Below are 19,977 nucleotides of genomic sequence, written 5' to 3' on the forward strand. Positions count from 1 at the left end.
CATAGTTGTGCGCTCCCTGATGTTGTGTTATTACGGTAAAAAAGAAACCTAAGTGATGAGTCGTATGCACATGTGATGAGAAGCACACTGAATAAAGAAGTGTTGTTCCACTCAAGTCTTGGCCTTACATGTACTTAGATTGATGAAGTACCTACATAACAGGTTTAAATCAAGATTTTAAACTTTGGAGATGAACGTTCCAGTGTCATTAGACATAAACATTGAAATCAGAGGTGGTAACACCTTACATTTACTCCGTGACATTTACTTGAGTGACTTTTTGAGAAAAATGTACTTCTAAGAGGAGTAGATTATACTTTTTGGTTTTCTTTTTAGCTAGAGATTCCAACAGTGATGCTATCAATTTCACCAATGAGACGTCTCAACAATTATCACATGACTCCATCATACCAATCGCACTCAAGCTTCCGTTTTCTGATCACACCGACCTGTTCAATCACATGGCGTCTTTTAAGCACTGTAAAAAATGAAGTATTTGACATAAAGCGCTGTTGTCAACATGACTTGAAAGTGCGGATTTTAACCTCTCTCCAGTTTTAATTTGGCACCGACTGACCACAGAATACCAGAGATATGATCCTTTTTAGTTTCGTAATAGGATGTTTTCTCCACTAGAGGGCACTCATGCTATTTGGACGAATTATGCCTAATTTCTGTATTTTATTTTCCTCTCGCCAGAATTCAATGTTTGTTTTTTCATTTCTTTGCCTTAATCATGGAGGTAGATTTGCGTCTTTATTATTCAATTAAAAAAAAAAAGTTGCTTCAATCAATTGAAAAAAAGTCACTTAAATCAAAATATACATTTTAAAGTGGGAAAAAAATCCAATTTAAAAAAAAAAGTGTTTGAATGCAAAAATAAATTTGAAACTCATAAAAATGCATTTGAAAAAGTGATTTTTATTTTGATTTTTTTTTTTTGATAGAATAATAAAGGCACAAATGTCTGAGCCGAAATGTGGCCGAAACGCAAAACATTTCTTCAATTAAAAAAGTTGTTTCAATCAACAACAACAACAAAATCAAAGAAAAATATTTGTCAAATGCATTTTTTTGGAGTTATACATTTATTTTGCATTCAAACACTTTTTTGATGGGAGTGACTTTTTTTTTTTAATTGAAAATATATATTTGGATTGAAGGGACTTTTTTTTACTCGAATAATAAAGACACAAATCTACCTCCATACGTAATGTGATTAGATAATAAATTGTAGTATTCCTTTTCTTGAAAGTATAATAATAACAGTTCGTATAAAAAAATACCATTGTTTAAAAAAATCAAACATTGTAAGCAGTTCGTCACAATGTTACTTATTACTTGAGTATTATTTTCATCACTTTTTCACCTTCACTTGAGTACATTTTTTGGATGACTGACTTTTACTTGAGTAGTAATATTTTAAAGTAACGCTACTATTAATTGAGTAAATGTTTTGACTACCAATCTCTGATTGAAATGCGTGCGCGCACGCGCGCGCACACACACCGAACATGAGCACGAATGCACATATACATTGAACACACAAAACTGCGCGCAACCGCCAAAAATATTCACCCTCACACTAACAATGTGCCCATGCACCCTAAAAACGCACCCTAAAAACGCGCAACTAACGTGCAACTCAAATGTGCGCAAAACGTTGAAAATTGGCACACGCGCACAATAGCAACGTGCACACCCGTGCTGGGGGTAAAACGCGCACGAACACACTTTGACAATACACATGCTTTAAAACATGCGCACACGCGTTCACGATGTGCACTAAAATTTGACAATGTGTACATTCGCTCTGAAAACATGCCCACACACTTAAAAATACTGTTTTCACACCACTAGCCGTTCGCTGTTGGACCACGTGGAAGGCTTTTTTTCTGCGCGTGTAAAATTACTGTGCGTCCGGATGTTTTTTTCAATGCATACGGGAAGTGTCCTTAGGGTCTTTTCAAAAGAAAATTTAGACTGAGATCCGTTTGTGTCTATTTTTTTTTTTTTTTTTTTAAATAATAGTACAACCCACAGCTCGTAGCAGGGGCGGAGATCCGTTTTCAAAGTTGGGGGGACAATAAACAGTAAAATTTTAGAGAATAATGATAAAAGAGTTATACGACTTGTGGCAATACTGCTAAATAATACATACGAATATTATAGTATTACACAATACAGTATTATAGAATATGTAATATATATAATTACGTATATATTATAAAATATATAATACAAATGCAGTAACATATACTGTATATCATAATAAATAAATACTGCTTCTCACTTGGAGAGTTTTTTTGTCATTTTTTGAGTGATCGTCTTAAACTTTTGCTCAGGTGATAAACAGAGAGGTGGGTAGTAACGCGTACCATTTACTCTGTTACGTTTACTTGAGAAACTTTTTTAGGAAAATGTACTTCTGAGACGTTAGCGCACATTTTAGGTGCACGTGTGTGCCTTTTTGGTGTGCATGTGCACATTATCAGAGTGAGGGTGAACATTTTGAGCACGTGCATGCACTGATTTTGGTGTTTGATGTGTGTGCGCGGATGTATTTCTGCGTGTACGTGCTCATTTTCGGTGTGTTTGCACAGATTTCAATCTGTATGTTCTAAACGGCTTCTCATACCAGTGGACGCGTCAAAATGACAAAAATAGAGCACCCCTAAACTAAAAACAAACAAACAAACAAAAAAACCTGAAACCTTAAAAATAGAAGCATACTTAAAAGAATCTAAAACGCTGAAATGGAAATTCAAGTCAACAAAAATCACGTCAAGAAGGTGCACCTGTTTGCAATTGGCTTGGCATCACACATGTATAAAATGGGCTGATTGCAAACAGGTGCACCTCAGAGGCTCCGCCCATCTACGAACCGCGCGAAAATGGTTGAAGGCTGTGCAATAACAAAAAAAAAGTAAAAATAATAATAATGGATTAATAACACAATATGGACACATTACACAAAAGTTCTATGTATGATCTTATATATTTAATTGTTTCTAGTTTCATTTTTCATTTTCCAATATGAATGAATTATTCAATTTTTTTTTTTTTTACATACAAATTAAAAATCTTGTGACAAATATTCCTCAAACTCGAAAAAAATCAAAAATTTTATTTGAGGTTGGCAAATAAATAGCTCGATATATGTAACATTTCATTTTTCTCATACTTGATTGTATTTCTAAATCATTTCGTTTCTTTTTGTTGTAATTTTACCGTTAGAAAATATGAATGACCGACAAAAACAAAACTTCAACCACAAAAAAAGTATGAATGTAAACAAAAATACAAAATGCATGTACACTAGAGGTCACTATTGTACTATCAGTCATATTTCAAAATGTTTGCATCTCCAAGGGTGTACCTTGTTTTCCCCTTGAGGTCAAAGGTCACCTCGTCGTCACACATTTCAACAATTTGTTTGGTAAACCTGCAACACAAAAGTTGTTAAAATTGAAGGATAATAATGCTCACTTTGGGGTATTCACTCAAAAATATGATGATTATTGTTGTATATAGTCTTGTATATGCTGTAAAAATAGACTATTGAAGTCATTTTGGTCAACATTCAATAAAAAACCAAGAGTCCACAAGAGGGCGCTACATTGTGCTTTCAAACCGTACAAGAGTGTTAAGTGCAAAAAAGTTTGAAAAATGAATTTGAACACTTTTGAGCTGGAATGGATTAAACAGCATTTCCATTCGTTTCAATTGGGAAGGCTGATTTGAGTTATGAATTTTGTAAGTAAGGCATTCAATTTCAATATTTGGATGCTTGTCACTATTTGTGCAGCATCATGACATAATTATTAACACATTCACTGCCAGCCCAGGTATATGTATACTATTCATGGAATATGCGTTATGGTAGTTTGCAAGGTTATTATCATTAATGAAAATGACTAAAATGATGAAAACATGCATTGGAAAAAAGCATTTCGGTTAACTTAATATAAGAATATATGAAAGCTGAAACTGTGTTGAGTAAAACTTACTGAAATTAAAAACACTTTGTGTGTAAGATAACTCAAGAACGAATAAAGGGATTAATATTTAAACTTGCAGTATATTTTTGGAATATGAGACGGTTGAGGGTTTGGAGTAATGAGGTCAAAGGCCAAAAAGTCAAAAAGGTCAGAAAATGAATTTCATGATAACTCAAGAACGAATAAACACATGATCAAATTTGCAGTCTATGTTTGTGATATGAAACAGAAAAAGTGATTACAATTTAGGGTAATCGGGCGTAACATCAAAGACATTGAGGCTTTGCGGTAATGAGGTCAGAGGTCAAAGCTCACAGAGATCAGTAAAATGAATTTCATTATAAACCAAGAACGTTTAAAGGGATTACCAAACTTGCAGGATGTTGGGAATCTGAAATGGAAGAAGTGATTGAATTTTGGAGTAATAGGTCAAAGGTCACAAAGATCAGAAAATGAATTTTGCGATAACTCAAGAACAGATAAAGGGATTATCCAATTTACAGTGTATGTTTGAAATATGGAACAGAAGAAGTGATGACATTTTAGGGTACTAAGGTCAAATGTCAAAGCCTACAGACGCCAGAAAATGAATTTTATTGTAACTCAAGAACGGATAAAGGGATTATTATCAAACTCGCAGGATGTTCACAAGCTGAAATGGTAGCGGTGATTATATTTTGGAGTAATGAGGTCAAAGGCCAAAAGTCAAAAAGGTCAAAAAATGAATTTTGCGATAACGCAAGAATGAATGAAGGGATTGTGATGTTTGAGATATGAAACAGAAGAAATGATTACATTTTAGAATAATGAGGTCGAATGTCAATGCCTACAGGGGCTTTGGGTTAATGAGACCAGAGGTCAAAGCTTGCAGAGGTCAGAAAATAAATTTCCTGATAACTCAAGAACGAATAAAGGGATTATTATAAAACTTGCAGGTTGTTTGCAAGCTGAAATGGTCGCGGTAATTACATTTTGGAGTAATGAGGTCAAAGGCCAAAAATGTCAAAAACGCCAGAAAAGGAATTTCGCAATAATTTCATGAACAAATGAAGGGATTATCCAATTTGCAGTAAATGTGACATGACACAGAAGAAGTGATTACATTTTAGGGGAATGAAGTCAAATGCCCACAGAAACTTTGGGGAAATAAGGTCAGGGGTCAAAGCTCACAGAGGTCAGAAAATGAATTTTGCGATAACTCAAGAATGAATAAAGGGATTGTGATGTTTGTAATATAAAACAGAAGAAATGATTACATTTTAGAATAATGAGGTCAAATGTCAACGCCTACAGGGGCTTTGGGTTAATGAGGCCAGAGGTCAAAGCTTGCAAGGGTCAGAAAATTAATTTCCTGATAACTCAAGAACGAAGAAAGGGATTATTATAAAACTTGCAGGTTGTTTGCAAGCTGAAATGGTAGCGGTAATTGAATTTTGGAGTAATGAGGTCAAAGCCCAAAAATGTCAAAAAGGCCAGAAAAGGAATTTCGCAATAATTTCAAGAACAAATGAAGGGATTATCCAATTTGCAGTAAATGTGACATGTCACAGAAGAAGTGATTACATTTTAGGGGAATGAGGTCAAATGCCCAGAGACTTTGGGGAAATAAGGTCAGAGGTCAGAAAATGAATTTCGTGATAACTCAAGAATGAATAAAGGGATTAATATCAAAGTTGCAGGATGTTCACGATCTGAAACAGCAGAAGTGATTATATTTTGGAGTAATGAGGTCAAAGGCCAAAAAAGTCAAAAAGTCAAAATGAATGAATGAAAAATGCAGTGGTTAGATTTTGGAGTAATGAGGTCAAAGGCCAAAAAGGTCAAAAAGGTCAGAAAATGAATTTTGCGATAATTTCAAAAACGAATGAAGGAAGTATCCAATTTGCAGTACATGTTTGTGATATGAAACAGAAGACGTGACTACATTTTAGGGTAATGAGGTCAAATGTCAAAGCCCACAGAGGCTTTGGGGTAGTGAGGTCAGGGGTCAAAGCTCACAGAGGTCAGAAAATGAATTTCATGATAACTTAAGAACGGATAAAGGGATTATTATCATGGTCTCAGGATGTTCACAATCTGAAACAGACGAAGAGATTACAATTTGAAGTAGTGAGGTCAAAGGTCACAAAAGGAATTTCTCGTTAACTTCTTTCATACTTAAAAGGCCTGTTCTACTAGATATGGCGATGCTTTGAACTGAAAAAAACTTACAGCCAATGACGCTGATAGCTGCCAATCCATTTTGATTGTTGCCAATCCTCCCAGTCAAAATGGATTGGACGTCTATTGCCGTCAATGACAGTCAAATAGCTCATGTAAATAGCAAAATCCTGGGGTCTAAAAAGAAAGAAAACTGCACAGGCTCGATTTTGTATCAAAAAATATAACATTTTTATTTCCAGCTACAAAGCGAAACATGTAACAATCTGTCACACTGCTCAATAAAATATTAAAAAATACTGTCGTCACAAAAAAAGCACACACAAAAAAAAAACACAACTATTGATACATTTAAGGAAAAATCGCCAAACAATGACAGCTTTTAAATTAACTTACACTGTACAACTATATACAACATTTACACACGTCTTCTTGGAATGAACTAACAATTCTTCCAGTCTTTTTTTTTTTTCTTCTCAGTGCCGTGGTCACGCCCACTCGAGTCCGGACGGAAACGCTGACCTTTGGACAAGTCCCGTATTGAGCGCTGTTGTGCGCCGCGTTGGCGGGTCTGGGTCGGCGGGGTCGTTACTAGGGGGTGGGAACCTCTGGGTAACTCACGATATGCCGATACAATTATCGATACATGGGTCATAGTAAAACGATAAATCGATTCTTGGCGGGAGCATATCGATCACCTTTCGGGCTACAAAATATCGCGATATATTATCGCACCCCTAGTCGTTACACACCTCATTTAGAGGGGAGGTCAAAAAAAAAACAAAAAAAAACAGTCAAAAACGGACGGGGGCTTGTTTTCCACATATTAGTGCAGGAATCTGTCCCTCTTGTCTTAAAAGTGCACCGAGCCGCACACGCGCAAAAAGCGCACGCTACACCGAAAAGGTGCGCGTGACCGCTTGGACGAAGCAAGCACATAAAACAGGCTTGTGTATATACGGGAGCTGCGAGATGAGTTTGTTTTCAAGTGATTAAAAAATTGAAAAAGCCAGTGTGGGTGGGGCTTCTCACGCCATGTCGCCCATCATTTTTTTGTAGTACATGGACTCGAAGATGTCGTTCTCGCCGGGGCAGTTGTGGTGGCACGCGCAGGATTTGATGAACATCATGTGCTTTTTCATCACCTGCCCGTCGGGGCACTTGAACTCCATGGGGAGGGTGGTGGTCCTGTGAGGGGTGCAGCAGCGGCCGTCCAGGCACACGCCACAGAATTTGGGCCGGTAGGATTTGGTGGTGGTGCAGCCGGAGATTTCGAACTTCATGGGTTTGGATAGGCGGGGAGTGCGGATGCACTTTTTCCCTTTCTGTGAAAAAAGACAAAAAACACATTAGTTTCATTCAGTATTTGGTAGCGGATTTGATTTTAACATGCAAAAGAATGATTTTAGTTGTGGTTTCAATTTAGCATTTTTTTTAGGTGTTTTGTTATATTTTAAGAGGAAAAAAAATATTGTTGTATTTTTTCTGTATTTATTTGAAGTATAAAAAAAAGTTTTTATTCATGACAATAATGTAAGATTTTTTTTTTTAATTCAATGGTTGATTGTACTTTATTATTTTTATTTTCATTTTAAATTCATTTATTTCAATATATTTATTGTATTTATTATTTGAATTTTAGAATAGTTTTTTAATATTCCAGGATATATTGTATTTATTTACTGTATATTTTAATTTTAAATTAATTTATTTGATTGTATTTTTTGTATCTATTATAGTAATTTTAGAACTATTTTCTTTTTAAATATTCAATAATTTATTGTATTTTAATTTATGTAGTGCATTTTATTGTATTATATTAAAAATATATTGCCTTTTTTTAATGTTGTTTTATGTTTTGCAAAATGAAATATTGCTTTAAATGTATTATATCTTATTGACATTTTCACTGGCTTAATAGTAAAAAAAAATATATTCATAATCACAATATTAAATTGTATTAATAATTATAAATTATTTATCAATAATATTTGAAAAATTCTGAAGAAATTACATTATTTTTGCTTAATTTTAAAATTTACTATATTTTTTTATACAGTTTGCAAACAATCACATTGTATTAATTTCTTTAAAAAATGATTTTATTTATTTTTTTAAATTATACCATATTTTTATTTTTTTAATCAAAATTTTATGCCATTTGGTTTTGGCTCCAAATAACATCACAGGATTTTATTTTATTTTCATTATTTTACTGTAGTTTTATATAACATTAAATATACATTAATAATATATTTTTTTTATTTTATTTTTAAAGTTTTATATATTTAAGAATTTTTTAAAAAGTTTTATATATATATATAAAGAATATTTTATTGTAATTTTTTTATTCTATTTTATTGACAGACACTAGTATTGTTTTATTTTATATATATATATATATATATACACATATATACATATATATATACAAATATATATATAAATGTAAAGACTATTTTATTGTAATTTTTTCAGACACTAATATTATTATATTTTGCTATAATCAATGCATTGTAAGGCGCAGTAGTTGTAGTAGTAGTAGTAAGCACTAGATGGCGCTGCGCTAAAGGGAATTTCATTTCATAATTACCCAATATTGATCAATATATAAAGTGCATTGGATTATAAAGCGCACTGTCAGTTTTTGAGAAAATTGAAGGCTTTTAGGTGCGCATTATAGTGCAGAAAAAACTACTATAATTAATATATAGGCTGTTATTAAGACTGTTTCTGTTTTAGCTTGCCAATAATCGCCTATAATTAGATTCCAATATATTTGACACTATTTTCACCTGTGCAGGTGAGCACAATAGTATAGAAAAGACGAGAGTACTTACTCGGATACTTTGCTCCAGATGGGACTCGCAAGGTCGCACCATGCACAGTCGAGTCTGCTTCTCCAGACGGCACTCGCGATTATCATTGGTGACTCTTGTGGAGATGCCCAAACCGCAGGTCTTAGAGCAAGCGCTCCATTCGGTGGTCTGAACTAAACAGTTCTCCCTCATTAGAGAAGGGTCGGGCCCGTACGTCTCCTCCTCACGGTAAGCTATAAAAAAAGAAAAACGGTGAGATCAGCGAAAAAGTTTCCGGTTTGAGCGAGACGGGGATTCGAAGCGGCGACTCACCGGGTAGAACGGAGCCCATGAAGGTGTTGGTGTGTCGCGGGGCGTCGCAAACCCACTCCTCGCAGCACTTGCCGGGAATTTTCACCCGGCGGGGGGCGGGGCAGTCGGGGCTGGGGAGGCGTACGTCCATGGAGCAGAGGGGCACGCAACCCACCGCGCCGTCTAAGCACGTGCACTGGTATTTGCAGCTGCTCTGGAAGCTCTCGCCGCTTTTGTACACCATCCCGCCGAATACGCAGGTGGCGCCCTCTCGTGCTGGGGTAGAAAAATGCAGTTGTTAAGACAGGATTATAAATAAAGTGTGTATAAAAATAATACGGTTAAGTCAATGGTAGCCAATGAGTTTGAAAGTGCTGGAGAGATTTAAAATGGGAAATGTCTGTGATATACCTTGAATTTTATTTTTTTTACAGTTGAAAATCAATACTTTGTCTTTATTTTGGGAACATATTAAACATCATGGTTATGAATGAGTTCATTATTAATAAACTGAGAGACAATTTAGTACTTTTTTGTTGTATTATGATGTGTAATTATTTGAGAAAGTAAAGTTTTTTTAAGAAATTGGAACAACACTTGGATTTTTCTTGTTTTTACAGTTAATAATCTATACTTTGTCTTCATTTCGGGAAAAGTACAACATATTAAACATCAATGAAAGTTTCCAAATGTAGATATATGTTTGGATATAAGAATTATTTATTTTATTTTTTAAATTGTTTGTCTTTGGAGGGGAAGTGAATACTTATTATTTTTGGCATTTTTTCTTTTTTAAGTGAGCAAAAGTTTTCTTTATTATCATAAAATACAACAACCTATATAGTTTTATTTTGATTTTTTAATATATGTATAAATAAGTATGATTTTTTTTTTTAATAAATGAAAATGCAAAATCTATATTTTGGTCTTTTTGAGGGAAAAATTCAGCATTAAACATCAATAAAATGTTAAATATTCATTTTTTTGTGTAGGACATAACTAAAGAAATACATTTTTGTTTATTTTTGAGCGAGAAATTTTTAAAAAAAAAACATTTTAGCATTTTAGGAGAATATTTTCTTTAATATAAATGTAAAACATCAATAATTTGTCTTTATTTTAAGAAAATACACAATTTCTTTTTTAAAATTAAATAAAAGTGCAAATTCTAAATCTTTAAGTTTTTTTGGGGGGAAAAGTTCCACATTAAAAATCAATAAAATGTTAAATATTCATTTTTTGTGTGTAGGACGTGACTAAAGAAATACATTTTTTATTTATTTTTGAGAGAGAAATTAAAAAACATTTTAGCATTTTAGGAGAATATTTTCTTTAATGTTAATGTAAAACATCAATAATTTGTCTTTATTTTAAGAAAATACACAAACTTTTTTTTTTTAATAAAAAAAAAGTGCTAATTCTAAACTTTTTTTTTTTTTTAATTAAAGAAAAGTGCTAATTCTAAATCTTTAAGTCTTTTGGGGGGGGAGTAAAACATCAAACCAATAAAAAGGGAAATATTCATATTTTTCTATAGGAAAGGTCTACAGAAATACCTTTTTTTTGTTTGTCTTTGAGAGAAAAGTAAAAAAAACTATATATAATTGTACTATATTTTAAAAATACTATTTTAGCATTTTTCGAATGATAAAACAGCAATATTATCAATGTTATCTTCTTTTTTTCAATCAATTTTTTAAAAGAAAATACAACAAATTATTTTCTCTTTTTAAGCAAGTTCAACAACAATTCTTTGTATTAACGTCAATAGTTTGCATTTCCTCAATCAAAAAAACAAAAGTGCCTTCTACATCAATAAAACTCCCTTTTTAGCCATATCAAATTGAATACTTTGATATAAAGTTGAAACTGAAGTATATTATTACTAGTTTTCAGTAAAGTACTTTTTAAGTATGATTGTCTTCTACAGTCATGATATGAGCGTCCAGTACAGTTTGTTATTTTTGTTCTTACCTGTGCATACTCCGATGCGTCTATTGACAGGCGAGCCAAAGTCGCAGTAGAGTCCCTTGTGCGTGTCGCAGGCGTCCCTCTCGGTGCACAGCTCGCCCATCTGCTTGGCGCACACCCGGCAGCATCCGCATCCGTCGGGCACCAGGCTGACGCCCGGCGCGCACTCAGGGGGCGTCGATGGACACGAGCAGCGGCCGTCGCACTCCTGAGCCGCGGCCTGCGGGCCACATACCCAACATTAACCTCGAGAACGAGCGACCCCGAGGAAAGCGAATGAAATAAAATCTTACCAGGCTCCAGAAGAGCGTGCAGGCAAAGAAAATCACGTTCTTGAACATCTTGAAAAAGAGTTTTAAGTCTTCCTTTTCCTGGATCGAGTGGATCGCTGGTCAGGTGAAAGCTAGAGTTTAGCTCGAGTTGATGTCGCTTCTGAGTTGCGCCGCCGACTTTATAGCCCTCGGCCCTCGGGGGGGGGGGGGACGTCACCTCGGAGGAAGGCGGGGCAGCCCTGGACAAACATGGACATACTTGGCATTCTTTCCTGGCTTCCTGACCCCCACTCCAGACATCCCACATTCCTGCTGTCTGAAGAAGGAGGAGGAGGAGGAGGTGGTGGTCGGGGCTGGCCAAACAACAGCGAGCTCACTCTCTCCAACTCTCGCTCATGCGGAACGGGAAGTCTGCTCAGAGGAGGCCCGGCCGGGACCCCACACTGGGAATTCCTGAAGGCTTACTTCACAAACAGTCTATAAATATTCATTTTTTCAAAAGAGGATAGGCGGCATATGAAAAGGAATAAACCGGTATGAATGAACAAGAAGGGAGGAAAAAGCAAAGTCATTAGTTACTTGGGAAAGCGGTTTGGAGAGCCATCAAAAAAGATGGGATTCGGATTCGCTGGTGTCTGGCGTCATCTCAAGATGGCTGACGCGTGAATCACCAAGTCTGTGATGAGATCATTTGAGTGGGCGGGGTGGTTTGGTTCTTTTAATAAGAGCATCATCGCCAAAAAATGTTATTGATAGTAGCTTTGAATGTAATGTAAGGCTGCAACTAACGATTATTTTTTACAATCGATTAATCAGACGATTAATCGGACACTTTTTTTCAGTTACATTCACAATTTAGCTTGAAGTTGTTTTCAGCACATTTTAAGTAACAATGAAAAAATATGCATGACTATTTCTCATACGCGGAGTTTAGCCACCCCTGGTGGCCTAAAATGTCATTGCCTATAATTGAATTTCATATATATATTTCAAATTAAGACTTTGTCGGTAAAACGTTTACAACTATAAAAGTTGTAAAGCAATAAAACAAACAACATCTATGCTGATCACATATCAGCCAATTGAACGGAAAGCCGGGACTGAGACACTGGGAAGAACTACATAGAAAAATAAATGAACAATAAATATTGGTGACAACCAATTACTCGGCTTGTTGTGAACACTTGTGGATGTAAACCGACGGAGCCTCTAAAGGGACATCGACAGAAAAAAAAAATTTAAGCGATCTGGTGCGCACCAGATCGTTTCACGCGTGCACCAGATTGTTTAAAGTGTGCACCAGAAACTATCTGGTAAACATTAGAATTAGTATTATATAGCATTTAAGGTAGCGGACATTTGCTATGCAAGTTAGCTAAATGGCTTCAACATTAGCATTATATAGCATTTAAGCTGGTGGACTTTTGCTATGCAAGTTAGCCAATTGTTGTAAACATTAGCATTATATAGCATTTAAGCTAGCAGACGTTTGCTAGGCAACTTTGCCAATTGTTGTAAACATTAGCATTACATAGCATTTAGGCTAACGGACTTTTGCTATGCAAGTTAGCCAATTGTTGTAAACAATAGCATTATATAGCATTTAAGCTAGCAGACTTTTGCTAGGCAACTTTGCCAATTGTTGTAAACATTAGCATTATATAGCATTTAGGCTAACGGACTTTTGCTATGCAAGTTAGCCAATTGTTGTAAAGATTCGCATTATATAGCATTTAAGCTAGCAGACTTTTGCTATGCAACTTTGCCAATTGTTGTAAACATTAGCATTATATACCATTTAGGCTAACGGACCTTTGCTATGCAAGTTAGACAATTATTGTAAACAATAGCATGATATAGCATATAAGCTAGCGGACTTTTGCTTTGCAAGTTAGCTAATTGGTTTCAACATTAGCATTATATAGCATTTAAGCTAGCAAACTTTTAATTTGGAAGTTAGCCAATTGTTGTAAACATTAAAGTTATGTAGAATTTAAACTAGTGGACTTTTGCTATGCAAGTTAGCCAATTGTTGTAAACATTAACATTATATAGCATTTAAGCTAGCAGACTTTTGCTATGCAACTTGCCAATTGTTGTAAACATCAGCATTATATAGCATTTAGGCTAACGGACCTTTGCTATGCAAGTTAGACAATTGTTGTAAACAATAGCATTATATAGCATTTAGGCTAAGAGACCTTTGCTATGCAAGTTAGACAATTGTTGTAAACAATAGCATGATATAGCATTTAAGCTAGCGGACTTTTGCTATGCAAGTTAGCCAATTGTTGTAAACATTAGCATTATATAGCATTTAAGCTAGCAGACGTTTGCTAGGCAACTTTGCCAATTGTTGTAAACATTAGCATTATACAGTATAGCATTTAAGCTAGCAAACGTTTACTTTGGAAGTTATCCAATTGTTGTAAACATTAGTGTTATGTAGAATTTAAACTAGTGGACTTTTGTTGTGCAAGTTAGCCAATTGTTGTAAATATTAGCATTTTATAGCATTTAGGCTAACGGACCTTTGCTATGCAAGTTAGACAATTGTTGTAAACAATAGCATGATATAGCATTTAAGCGAGCAGACTTTTGCTATGCAAGTTAGCTAATTGTTGCATACATTAGCGTTATATAGCATTTATGCTAGCGGACATTTGCTATGCAAGTTAGCGGCTATCTTGCAGCAATTGGCTAACTTACATTGCAAAAGTCCACAAGCTTAAATGCAATATAATTTTAATGTTTTCCACATAGATTCTGAAGCGCATCAAATTGCTTAAATTTATTTTATTTCTGTCGATGTCCCTTTAGAGGGTCCGTATAAACCTGATGTTAGTAGTTTGTTCTTCTTGGCAGCCTGGCATTTTTTTAACATGGGTTTTGACAGTTGGCTTCATATTTTCGGGATCAGAGCATGGTTCCGCCTCGTTCCTGCCCCGAATCTTTTACCGGAACTGTGTTCCGAACCGTTCCAGCCAACATTCACCCCTGATGAGATGGGAGTTTGATATACTCCCATTGTGTTTGTTGTAGGGCTGTCAAACGATTAACATTTTTAATCGAGTTAATTTAAAACTACAAAAATTAATTAATCGTAATTAATCACAATTAATCGCAATTCAAACCATCTATAAAATATGCCATATTTTTCTGTAAATTATAGAATGGAATGGAAAGATAAGACACAAGATGGATATATACATTCAACATACGGTACATAAGTACTGTATTTGTTTATTATAACAATAAATCAACAAGATGGCATTAACATTATGAACGTTCTGTTAAAGCGATCCATGGATAGAAAGACTTGTAGTTGTTATAAGATAAATGTTAGTACAAATTACAGAAATTTTACATTAAAACCCCTCTTGATGTTTTCGTTTTAACAAAATTTGTGAAGTTTTCAATCAAAAAATAAACTAGTAACCCGCCATTGTTGATGTCAATAATTACTTACACAATACTCATGGGTGCTGAAGCCTATAAAATCAGTCGCACCCAAGCGCCAGCAGAGGGTGACAAAACTCCAAAAAACACAATTAACATGTGGACATTTCACTGCGCTGTCATTTTAATCTGTTTGAGCGGGGCATGTGCGTTAATTGCGTCAAATATTTTAACATGATTACTTTTAAAAATTAATTACTGCCCGTTAACGTGATAATTTTGACAGCCCTAGTTTGTTCATTATGATTTAATAATAAGGATAAAGAACCAGAATGTGTTATAGGGGGACAGAAAGGAAGAAGGCAGACAGAAGAGGAGAAGAACAAACAACAAAAATAAATACACTATTAAACATTTATGCTAGCTACGAACACAGTGGTGCTATTGTTAGCTAATTATACTGAACCGTGGACACCATGTCGTGGGCCTAATAACCGAGGAGAAAATAGGGAAAGTGAGTCTAAAGGAGATGTGATTAGGCGGGGTGGAGTGTAAACAATTCAGCAATGTGAGGTGGGGAACCCAGTATTATGTAAATCACCTGTAAGTGTATATGTTGACATCCTATTCTATGCTACCTGATCGCTAATCCTGACACTGACAATCTTTCAAGCCGAGTGTGTCTGATTGCGGTACGGGCCAAACGCAAACACCGTTACACTATTACCGCTCATGTGTTATTTTTCATTCAAAAAGTGCCGCAACAGACATAAAAGTATGTTCGGTACAAGACGAACTTTCAAAACACTTCTGTTTTTCATCTGGCCTTATTCATCGTCCAGCCGGCGAGCCTTTTAAGTGAAAAAGCATCCGCGTCGGGGACGTACTGTACAATGCCACCACATTGCCGGGAATAACCCTCCTTGTTCTCCGCTCACCTGCCTAATGAGCTTTTTGGTGCGACTTGAAAAGAGCGAAAACCAGGTGCAGCGTGTACCCGGGCCAGCTTTAAGTAGTACTTGAGGAAAAAGGCTAGACAGAGGTTTGTGTATTTTTTTGGAAGGGTGGAGGAGATCACACACCAGGCTAGACTCTTATGAAAGGCAGCCCTGCTAGCACATCGGAAATGAGAGAGGGAGAGAAAGAAGAAAAAAAAAGGAGAAACCTGGAGCAGCAGGAATGTGCGAGGAGAGCCAGCAGACAGACTTGTTACTATTTACAGGAAGTCTTGCCATATAAGGGCGTCTGCGCTTTTCCTAATAAGGAAATGTTCTCTCTTTCAGAGCTGGAAGCAAGACAAAAGCGTGCGTGTCATGTCAGTCAACCCCGAGCTATCGAACGGAAGCAGCTTGACTGGCAGGCGGATCCGTCGAAAATATGTCGGTCGTTATGTGCAAACTTTGCACTTAAAGCGACGACTTCGACTTAGGAGAATGTGTTGTATTCTCTGTGTAATTATGGTAAATCATCTCATGGAATTGATGCGCTTTTTAAAAAGTCATGACAAGACATGATACGCCTTTTTTTAAATGTTAAAAACATAATAAATTCCTTCCTTAGAAAAATAGAATGTTTAATTTAAAAACTTTTTTCCCCCAAAATCTTTTTCTTTAATGAATACAACATTTATAAATTCCATTTAAAACAATTTCAGTTAATGAGCTTACTGGTCTGCTCAGCCAAATGAGCAACAAACACTGACAAAAGTCATACCTTCAAAATAAAAGTACATCTTATCAGAACTACTGATTCACTACACTTTTTCTGACTTTGTTAATCAATTGCATGAAAAAAATAACACAGAAAATGTCAGGTAATATCTAAAGAAGACACAATAGGACATAATAAAGTTATTACAGTGGTTTGCTTTTAGTTTTAAGGCCTGATGTAGTTACAGTGTTAATTCACGCTTCAAACTTTGCGCCTTCATTCCATTGTGGATTTTTTTTTTCCAATTAAAAATTAAATAAATAAATAAATAAATATTGTAGTGATCACTACCTTATAACAGAATTCACCTATAGAACTGATGTGGAGCATGTCGTGTTCCGGGGGGAAAACTTTGTTGTCGTGCGCGTTTCTGGCACAGACACTCTAGAGTTAACAGAGTCATGAGCGGCCGAACACAGCGACACGTCTACTCAACGAGCTATCGAGACTCAAATACATCATCCGCTACAATATAGTATTTTATAGTACTGTCCCGATCCGATCACATAGTCTTACTCTCCCTCCTGCTGCTTTTCTTGGACAGGCAGTGCACTGGAGTTGCATATTAAAGGTAACAATGATTGACAGACGTTAAGGTTTGCTATTGCCAGAGAAGCTTGGAGGCCGAAACTTCAAGGCGCTGCGTGTGTCTGATGCAATCATCGTTTAGCTTGTTAAACAGTTGCTGTGGCAGCTCATTCTGTGAAAGTGAGCAGCTTGAGCAGATTTGACTGGACTCCCTCAATGAAGTATTTAATAAAGATAAGCATTTTTCTATTCAATTCTTATTTAATAATAATTTGGTGGGACAGTAACATGTTTAAAACATCATTATTACATTTGAAGTGCTTAAAAACCATTTATAAATATTAGGGCTGTCAAAATTATCGCGTTAACGGGCGTTAATTAATTTTTTAAATCAATCACGTTAAAATATTTGACGCAATTAACGCACATGTCCCGCTCAGACAGTATTCTGCCTTTTGGTAAGTTTTACAGCAAGGTTTTTTGTGCTGTCTAACAGCGAACTCTTGTGGTCGCTTTGCGACATGGTTAATTGCTTTCTTGCCAGTTCAATATGGCTGCATGACGTCTCGGGCTGACGCCTACGTTGTAATGTTGTGCTTATATGATCCTTGGACAAGATTTGTCCGTAAGTATGGTTGTTGTAAAGAATGTACATATTATGTTAGTAAGCGAAATGTTATATTTTTTGTATGAGACACTTTTTGTTTATGTTTAGTGAACCTGTATAGCGTGCTAAGCTAACGTTGTTGCTAATGCAATGCTTCTGTACTTTTTTTTTGTAGTTTCACTACGGTCTAAAGAGGACAAAGGTTTGAGGCCATTTTGTTAATAAATCAGATGAAAAAGGAAGAAGTCTGATTATTAAGGCGTCGTTCAATAGCTGTCTAGCTTTGGAAAAAGTAGACGCTTCGGAGTGAGGACAGCATAGACAGATTTAAATGACAGTAGAGTGAAATGCCCACTACAGTCCTTATGCACCGTATGTTGAATGTATATATCCATCTTGTGTCTTATCTTTCCATTCCAACAATTTATTTTACAGAATATATATATATGTAATTTACAGAAAAATATGGCATATATTATAGATGGTTTGAATTGCGATTAATTGCGATTAATTACAATTAACTAATTTTTAAGCTGTAATTAACTCGATTAAAAATTTTAATCGTTTGACAGCCCTAATAAATATATATATATGTATACACACAATTTAACAAATATATATATTTTAAGTTACCGTCAATGTGTCTTTCCAATACTAAATCTGAATAAATACATTGAACACACACATTTTTTTTTTTTGTGCTACTTCACAGTTTTTCAATTATCACTAGTGCTTAATTTGTAAATCATAAGGTGCCGGAACACAAAGTACATTTGACAGCAGAGGAATGATGAGACGGGCACAGGTCCCGGAACATACGCAGAAAATGATGCTGAAAACAACACACAAATGCCCATTTGCCATGCTGTGGGACTTACAAGCCTCAATTTTAGATAATATCCATGGTATAAACATTATGACAACAATTTACAATTATTTATGCTATACTCTGTACAGCACAGGCAATTGCCCACATAACCACAGGTGGGACTTACAGTAACATACAGTCTAACCTGGAAAACAAAACAAAACAAATCACGAGATTACAATAAATTACACAAACCCATTGTTTTGCGAGTTTCATCCCCTTCTCTGGCCCCAAAGTTCCCACCGCCCAAACCCAAATTTCCCATAAGGATACTGGCCTGTTGCTCCGGCAGTTGGTGTTCCACCTGGCTGACTGCTGGTGCTGTAGCCTGCCTCCACTCCGGGTGGCGCTGAACCTGACCAGATGCTGCCACTGTAGCAGCCTTCTGCCCCGGCTTGGCTGGCTGCCCGTGAACCTGGCTAGCTGCTGTGGCGCTAGCCTCCTGCTTTTAGCATGCTTCCTCCGTTAGCATGATCGCTTCAGCTGCTCTTATTGCCGGTTGTTGCCTTTCTGACTCTGTTTGAACCATGATCCTTCTTTTTGAAAAAAAGACAGTAAATGCAACTGTCTTTTTGGCATGTTGGAATACCATTTGATCCTGGCTGCTTGCTCCCCAGATGCCGCAAATTTCCAAAGGTTTTTTTTTTTTTTTTTTAATTTGTTGGTCCAACTTTTCAGTGCATCAACAAATCTCTGAATTATAAACAACATGTAATTCTTGGGATTTGTTCTGTAAATGAATTCATGCATGATTATTATTTTCTTTTATTTTATCTTATACTGTAATGTCCGTAACTATGTACGGTCCCTTTAAGAGACGCTGAGACTGTAGAGCTGTGAGGTAATAGGAAGCAAGGGGGGGACGAGCGAGAAGCAAAAGTTAGCGGTCGAATGTGGCGGCAGTCCGCTGTTATTTTGTTTATTGTGTTCTTATTGTTGCCATAATAAAGTGGAGAAAGCCATCAACGACTCCTCTCGCTCTTTCCCCCCGTTCGGAGAGATTACACTACATATTTTTAAAACGGTTTTATATTATTATTATTATTTTCTATACACGAAAGGTGGCGGATCTGCCCAAATAAGCCACAATCAAGAAGTGCCGGATCTTGTTCCGGCAGGATCCAGCACAAATTAACCTCTGCTTATCGCAGCAGGTTCTGGTCCCCATAAACCACGAAAAACGAGGAATCACTGTATTCTACAACAATTTCCTGACCCATGTATCGCCATATCGTGAGATCAACGTTATCATGAGCCTTCTATCTTAAATCGTATCGTGACCTACCCAGAGGTCCCCACCCCTACCGTCAATGGCAGCCAATGAGTTAACCTGGAAGTGAAAGACAAACAT

General features: G+C 35.9%; 1 protein-coding gene across 1 annotated transcript; it reads right to left on the minus strand.

Moving 5' to 3' along the window:
- Window positions 1-6,357: 6,357 nt before the first annotated feature.
- ccn2a (cellular communication network factor 2a) lies at window positions 6,358-11,701 on the minus strand. Its single transcript, XM_057822023.1, has 5 exons — window positions 11,536-11,701; window positions 11,246-11,462; window positions 9,293-9,547; window positions 9,002-9,213; window positions 6,358-7,486 (listed from the first exon to the last, which is right to left on the minus strand). The coding sequence occupies exons 1-5, from the start codon at window positions 11,581-11,583 to the stop codon at window positions 7,190-7,192; spliced, it is 1,029 nt and encodes a 342-aa protein (XP_057678006.1). The 5' UTR covers window positions 11,584-11,701; the 3' UTR covers window positions 6,358-7,189.
- Between the last annotated feature and the right edge of the window lie 8,276 nt (window positions 11,702-19,977).

The sequence above is a fragment of the Corythoichthys intestinalis genome, chromosome 19 (genome assembly GCF_030265065.1).
Source record: "Corythoichthys intestinalis isolate RoL2023-P3 chromosome 19, ASM3026506v1, whole genome shotgun sequence".
Classification (NCBI taxonomy): domain Eukaryota; kingdom Metazoa; phylum Chordata; class Actinopteri; order Syngnathiformes; family Syngnathidae; genus Corythoichthys; species Corythoichthys intestinalis.

Coding starts and splice junctions, on each gene's coding strand:
- ccn2a (XM_057822023.1), bottom strand. CDS start 11,583: ATGTTCAAGAACGTGATTTTCTTTGCCTGCACGCTCTTCTGGAGCCTG. Junction 9,214..9,292: donor CATGGGCTCCGTTCTACCCG/GTGAGTCGCCGC, acceptor CTTTTTTTATAG/CTTACCGTGAGGAGGAGACG. Junction 7,487..9,001: donor ATCTGGAGCAAAGTATCCGA/GTAAGTACTCTC, acceptor CTTTTTTCACAG/AAAGGGAAAAAGTGCATCCG.